Source organism: Eschrichtius robustus, chromosome 12, assembly GCF_028021215.1.
Source record: "Eschrichtius robustus isolate mEscRob2 chromosome 12, mEscRob2.pri, whole genome shotgun sequence".
NCBI classification, from domain to species: domain Eukaryota; kingdom Metazoa; phylum Chordata; class Mammalia; order Artiodactyla; family Eschrichtiidae; genus Eschrichtius; species Eschrichtius robustus.
Window position 1 is genome coordinate 2035087 of NC_090835.1, and position 7191 is coordinate 2042277.

General features: G+C 62.1%; 1 protein-coding gene across 1 annotated transcript; it reads right to left on the reverse strand.

The window, feature by feature from the left end:
* Window positions 1–4947: 4947 nt before the first annotated feature.
* Window positions 4948–5496, reverse strand: GP9 (glycoprotein IX platelet). Its single transcript, XM_068557904.1, has one exon. The coding sequence runs from the start codon at window positions 5479–5481 to the stop codon at window positions 4948–4950; it is 534 nt and encodes a 177-aa protein (XP_068414005.1). The 5' UTR covers window positions 5482–5496.
* Window positions 5497–7191: the final 1695 nt, after the last annotated feature.

The following is a 7191-nucleotide window of genomic DNA, read 5'->3' on the forward strand; positions in this document are numbered from 1 at the left end:
ACTTCACTCTCTCCTTTCACGATGCCAGGGCCCAGTGGGTCTCCTGCCACCCATCCTCCGCGTGAAGCAGCCTCACTCCAGGGCTGTAGCCTAGAACTCAGGGGTCATTTCGGGCTCCCCACTTTATCCCCCACCCTACAACCGGGCCCCCGGCCCCTCTGCCCAGATGGGCCCCATCCCCTCCCCTGGATGCCTCCCTGACCTCCTTGGCCTGGGCTTCCACCACGCCAAGCACCATCCCGCTGCTGTGAGGGGGGCGGCTTTGAAAGGTCCCTCCCCCATCCTGACACCTTCCAGTCGTTCCCGGGCCCTCGGGAGACAGTCCATCCTCACGCGGGTGTCCGAGGCCTCACACAGCTCCGTTCCTTCTCCCCTGCACCGTCTTGCCCACAGGAACAGCTTCTGTCCAGGCAGACCCCTTCCTGCCCTCCCCCCCTTACCGACCCTGCCCTTGAATGCGTGCCGTTTAGAATCCCACCGATGACCAGCTGGACACCTCTGAGGACAGGCCCCAGCTGGTCCCTTGCTCACCGTACCCCCTGGCAAGAATGCGTTCCTTCCCTACCCACGCTCGGCCCGCGAGGTTCCCGTCCCGGGCCGAAGCCATTCCCTAGAGGCTTCCCGTCCTCCGTCTCAGACCCAAGTGCCAGTGCCCAGGGCCTCCCTGGGCGTGCTGCTGGCTGCCTGCTCTGGGGTGCCCGGGCAGGTGGGGGCCTCACTACCTCTCTGGGCCTAAGTCCTCTTGTCAGATGGGCCTGGACGGATGGACTTGGCCAAGGGACAACGGGGAAGTGTGTAAGACGGCACGGCCCCGCCTCTTCCCTCTCCCAGCGCCTCTTCCTTTGTTTATAAGTTACCCAAGAACAGGAGCAGGTGAGGTCAGGGGCCAGGGACCAGGAGAGGAAGCCAGGCAGCAGGCAGGAGGGCCAGGAAGTGTCCCAGCCACCGGGCGGAGGAGGGTGGTCTGTGGCCTGGGCTGAAGGAGGACCAGAGGAAGGCTGGTGTTTTATGCTGCCGGGAGGGGGGCAGGCAAGGGACAGGGATCCGGACTCCTGAGCCAGAGACGTGGGCCCGGCCCACAGGGCGGGGTGGGTGTCGGGGTGGAGCTCAAGGACACGGGCCCCAGCAGGCGTGAAGCTGGAGGAAGTTCCTAATTCACATTGAATGCAGTTACTTCTCCCCGGAGGGCTGCCGAGGCTGGGACCTCAGAGACCTCTGAGCCTGCACCTGGGCCGGGGTGGGGAGGGCCTCAGCTCAAGGATGCCATTGCATTTGGGGAGTTTTCACGTTGCCTATTTATGAATATATAAATCTTTATAGCGAATCTATTTTTTAAAACATGGAAAAGTTGCCTTTATGGAGACTTAGCAGAGCCAGAGTGTACGCATTCCTAAACCATTAAACGTTTCTGTAACGAGCCGGCAGCGCCCAGACTGGTTCTCTTGGCTTGGAGCTCGGAGCTGGCTCCAGTGGCCACGGATCCACAGATGTCCCACCTGCCTGGCCGGCTCCCCCGACTGGCCTCCAGGCCCACACACTGCCCCCTGCCTGTCTGTTGCCCAGAGCCCTGTTAAGACCATCGGGACCCCTGGACGGAGGAGCAGACAGTGCCTCAGGGGTGGGGAGGAGCTGGGGTTGGGTCCCATCTCTGCCAGGGATACCTTGGGCGAGTCACTGCACCTCTCTGGGACCCAGGATCCCTCATCTGGTTTCGTGTTGGGGAGGCAGGTTGGGAAGTGCTACTTGGTGATCGCCAGGGGCACCAGCCCAGCAACCCTTCGAGGCACACGTGTTACCATCCCTCCACCCTTGACTTATTCAGATGAGCCGACATGCTCAGGGTAGGGAGTTCCTTGCCTGAGTCCTGCAGCCACGAGGAAGTAACAGCTGTTACCCCAAGTCAGGGTCTGCGAGGTCCCGGAGGGCGGGATGGGTCTTGCTCGTCACCGTTCTCCAGCACCGTGCCCGGATCCATGCACACAGTAGGCGCTCAGAGAGCTGCTGGGCACCTGGATCAGGGCCTTGACCCCAGGGACCCCATGAATCCATAGCCCCCCCGAGATCAGCGGAGTCTGTCCCTGGTCCCTGACAGAGGGGACCCCTGCTGACGGGAGGGCACAGCCGCTCAGGGCACCAGGTGTGCCTCCCCCAAGACGGGCTGACAGGCTGGGGGTCACACCAGCCTCCACTCAAACCCCAGGTCTGCCCAGGCTGGTTTGTGACCTTGGACGAGGCATTCCTCCACCAGAGCCTGGTTTCCTCGGGACACTGATTCCTGCACTGCCTGCATCCCGTCCCAGGAAGCCACTGCGAGGCCCGGGGAGCCGGGGGTGGGGTGGGTGGGTGAGTGGGAAGGAGAGGGAGGGTCCAGGTGGGCCGAGCTCCATGCACCTGCCCACCATCTTTCCAGGGATAAGAAACACCTGTCGTTTGAACTGCCTGCTCTCACTGAATGCAAGGAGCCCCACCCACATGTGACCCTTGGACGAAACCCTGTAACTGGGCCGTCTGCGCTGGGCCCTCCAAACGCTCCCCAGGGCCAGTCTGTCCCAAGGCCCCCCCCCCCTCGCCTCTGCCCACCCCATGGGACTGCCCAGACCCGGGGGGAACTCGGAGGGCAGCAGGTCCAGTCCTGGCCTTTAAGACAGGGAACCTAAGGCCGGTGTCCAGAGGGACCTGCTCCAAGTCCCCACTGAGTTCGCTCCTGAGCCCCTGCCTGGGGCCAGCCCCGGGCTGGGTGTGGATCCCAGGGCTGAGTCTGACCCTGCCCGGCCCCCAGGGCTCCCAGCGCTCCAGCCCTGACCCTCTCTGCTCCCGGCACACACTCGCCCAGGGGCTCAGCCGAGGGGCCCCTCCAGCCCTGCCTCCAGGGAAGGGAAGCCCCCCGCCCAGTCCTGCCCCTCCCCTCCCCTCCCCCTCACAGCTCTGAAGCCCCACGTCACCTTCCCCACGGCCACTCCCCACCCTGCCCGGCCTCCGCCTGACCCCCTCCACCCTGGCTCGGGAACATCCTAAGGCAGGTCACACGCTGACGGTCACCCCCTCGCTCAGGCTGGCACTGCTCCGCTGCCCCCAGTCTCCTTCGGGAGGCCCGCCGGGACCGCGGCAGCTACACGGTTCTGCCGACACGCCCAGGACCCCTCCCGAGGGTGGGAAGCCCCCCCAACTCTGCCCGGAGCTGTGGCCTCTGCTGTGGGTTCTCCCCACCGGGAGGGAAAGACTCGGCCGGGATGGCGGGTTTGGAGCGACTCCCGGACATCCTGTGTGTGCTCCCCACAGGCCGGCGCCGCGGCCCTGCCGCTTCAGCCCTGATCTGCAGCCGTAGGCGCAGGGGCCACGGGGGCCTGGGGAGGACAGCCCCCCAGAAAGGAGCAGGGCAGAATTTAGGGGCACCCCACTTGGGGACTTGAGGCTGAACTGGCTCAGTTCTGGGGGTCCAGGGCCAGGAAGCTTCCGAGGGGGCGCTTCTCAGGTCTGATGGGGGACGTGTCTGGCCTGTGCCTGTGAAGTGACCACGGGCCTGGGCCTGAGTCCCCCTCCACGTGGTGCAGGAGGACAGCACCTCCTCACAGGGTTCACAGGGTACAGGAGAAAGGCCCGTGTGGGGGGCTTTATGCAGAGCCTCCCACATACTAAGTGCCCAGCGAGTGGATGCCAGCTGATTCCTAATGCAGAAACCAAACTCTCAGCCTCTGGACTATTCATGTTGATTAATATGTTTTATTTGTCCCGTTGATGTATATTTAAAAAAATTTAAATTTAGTCGCCAATGCTTGAATAATTCAGAGTTTAACATAAAAATCCAGATGCCCAACCTCTCTGGAAGAACGGAAGAACGGGCACCTGGCCACCTTTCCACGTGGCAACATTCCACTGGGCCTCTGGATGGAGCGCGGGCTCCCCGGTTTGCCACGGTCCCCACCACTCCCTATCGTCCGCCGGCCCCGAGTTTGGGGCTCCTGGTCCAGCCTCACCTCTGTGGGTCGGTGCCCTCCAGTGGCGCCTGGTGCCCACTTGGCCCTCCTCGTGGCACCCTCTGACCCACAGCCCCACCATGTGGACCTCCTTGTGGGGGGGGATCTTTGGTATAATTATATTGGATTTGGGTTGGCCAGTAATGGATCTGTAATTATTATCTCATATGGTGGAAAAAAGTTTAATATTTTAACTGCTGGCACCAGAAACCCACTGAGGGAGAGAAGCATCTTGTTTGAAGACTTTGGTGACCGTTGCTTAGGGTAGAGGTGGGAGCCCAGAGTTTGCAGGTGTCTGATGCCAGCATCAGGAGGGGAGTTGCTTCCATGAGAAAGGGGGTAATTGGTTGTTTTGTTTCTGAAGAAGAGGCATAGAGAGGAGGAAAAGGAGAGAGAGCGAGAGAGAGAGAAGAAGATGACAAAGGACGGGGCAGGGTGAGCCCAGGTGGCCTCATGGCCAGGTCAGGGTGGCCAAAGCCCATTTTGGGAACAGTGATGTGCCTTGCGAGGTCTGTCACAGGTATGTCTCCTCTTCTCCCACCCGGGGTCTGTTCGCTGCTGCGCTGTTAGGACAAGGTTTTTTGTGGAACTTAGAACATTGATGTGAGGGTGGCCTGGGCTGTCTGGCAGCCCGTGTGGGAAGGAGGTGCCAGCAGCCAGGAGGGTGTGAGAACGGGACTCCCGGGACCTGGGGAAGTGCCCGGGGTATCCAGAGATGGTGGCATTGGGGGTGGCTGGAGGAGGTGTGGAGGTGGGATAAACCATTTTGCTAGGAACTTGGAGAACAGAGAAGCCCCAGTCAATATCTGTCAAAACAAACATGGTCGCAGGTTTCCAGGATGAGACAGACTCGGGTGCTAAGAGGGAAACATCTCCGAGCCTGGGTAAAGGCTGAGCCGCTGGTTTATTTTGAGCTACCGGTGGTGGTTGGAATGCCCAGGGCCGGGGCCGGGGTGACCCGGGGGGCACCGGCTCAGTCCCGGGGCACGGAGACGGTGCACAGCAGGCCCGCCAGGAGAGCCAGGCCCAGCGCGGCCACGACGGCCAGCGCCGCGTCCCACCAGGGCCCCGGGTCGGCCCAGGACGCCCGCAGGCTCCAGCCGCAGCTGCCCAGCTCGGAGCCGCTGAGCTGGCCGAGCGCGCGGCCGGAGGCGGGGCCGGGGCCGGCGCAGCGCACGCGCAGCAGCTCCGCGGGCGCGCGGTCCTCCAGCCAGAGGCGCAGGTACGTGACGCCGCAGTCGCAGCGCCAGGGGTTGTGCGCCACGTCGAGGCTCTGCAGCTGCGGCAGGTGGTCGAAGGCGCCCGGGGGCACTGAGCGCAGGCTGTTGTTGGCCAGCAGGAGGTGGCGCGTGTGGGCCGGGAGGGCGGGCAGCGCCGCGAGTCCCCGGCCCCCGCAGTCCACCAGCAGCCCCATGGTGTCCAGGGCGCGGCAGGCGCACGCGGCGGGGCAGTCCTCGGAGGCCTCGGTGGCCGCCCAGAGCAGGAGCAGGGCAGCCCAGACGGACATCGGGCAGGACGGGCTGCGGGGACAGTGGCCGTGAGGTCCTGGCGGCCTGCACCCGACCCAAGGGCTGGTGGGACCCGACCGGACAAGGGACCACTCACCTGCCTCTCCGGCCCGGCTGTCTCCTCCGAGAAATGGCTGCTGGGATCAAGGAAGTGAAGCGTGCGGGATTCAGGCTGGCTGACCCTCCCCGGATGGTCAGCAGGCAGGACCGTGACGGCCGCTGCGGTGGGAGCACGGAGCGGGCTTAGTCCTTCCTTGGGAAGAGGAAGGATCCTCCGGTCCTCTGGCAGAGACCCAGCCTCTGCTCCGCGGTTGGGGGAGATGCCTGCTAAAAGATCCCAGGCCTGGCCCCGCCCCCGCCCCGAGGCCGGGGAGGGCCTCCCAGGCTGCTCCCAACATCGACCCCCAAGCCTTAGGTCTGGCAGATGGTGTGCACGCCACAGACCACACCTCGGCCCACGGATTCCAAGTAGCTTGGCCCTGGCGGAGTGAACTCTCACAAGTGGTCCCTGGTGTGGAAGGCGGCTGAGGATGCTGACGGGGGGATAGGGAAGGGGACCCAGAAGGGGCTGCGCCTGGAAAGCTGTTGATCGAGGCTCATGCTTGCAGTTGGGAAACTGAGGCCCAGAGAGGGAGAGTGACTTGTGCAGGGCTGCCCAGCGCTCCACATCGGAGACCACATTGGCACTCAAGTCTCTGCTTTCTGCCGGGTTCACTGCCCCTCCAGGACTCAGTGCGGGCTGTTTCGCCTCGCGAAGACAAGCTTCCAATGAACGTTTGTTGAATAAACCAATGAATCTTGACTCAGCCAAGGACCTGGTGTCTCAGGGTGAACGCCTGCCCGTGCCCCCCACCCCCCAGGAGGGACAGAAGCTGGACTTGCCTGCCAGCCTCCTCTCTCCCTGCCCGGCCTCGTCCCACCACCTCCCCTGCCAGGGGCCCACACGGCGGGAGGTGGTGCTGGGGTGGTGAGGGCCGCTTACCTTTCAGGCCTGCTGGCGGGGCACCCCTTTCCCGTCCTGAGCTGTCCTGCCTGAGGCCACAGTGATCGCTCTGTGTGGGGCAGCCGATGGCAGCCCCTGCCCGAGTGGGAGGAAGGAAATGGTGAAAACAGCCTGGCTTATCCCTGTGTGCAGCCCCCAGAGGGCCTATCTCCAGAGGTGGGGGCCCTCGGGGTCCCAGGGACTTGCGCACGGAACCGCAGGTCAAGCCCAGTTTACAGAAGGGTACAGTGCATCTCACTGCACCGCCAGTGCCCCATGATCCTCAGTCCAGGGCGTGCGGGAGAACCAAGGGGGGCCCCAGTCCCAGAAGGTGGGCAAGGCTTCCAGGAGGAGGGTGCCGTTGCATCTTCAGCGCCTTTTAACACTTTCTGATCCTTCTTTTTAACAGAGAGCTGCATCAGTCTCAGGCTAGAAGTCAAGACCATAGTCGTATGTGCATTGTATTTATTTCTATAGCGACATTCTACTCTGGGGAGTGACATCAGCTTCCCATCTATGTTAGTGATACAAAGTTCTCTATAAAAGATAAATGTATCTTTAATTATATTTTAACGTTATAAAATATGAATTAAAATCAAGCTGAACAGTGAAATATTACGAAGAATTATATCGGAAAATTAGAACATTAATGTATGCCTTTTATTATAAGTTATAAAAATGTCAGCAATATGAAATATTAACTTAGTCAATAAGGGATTTGCAGAGA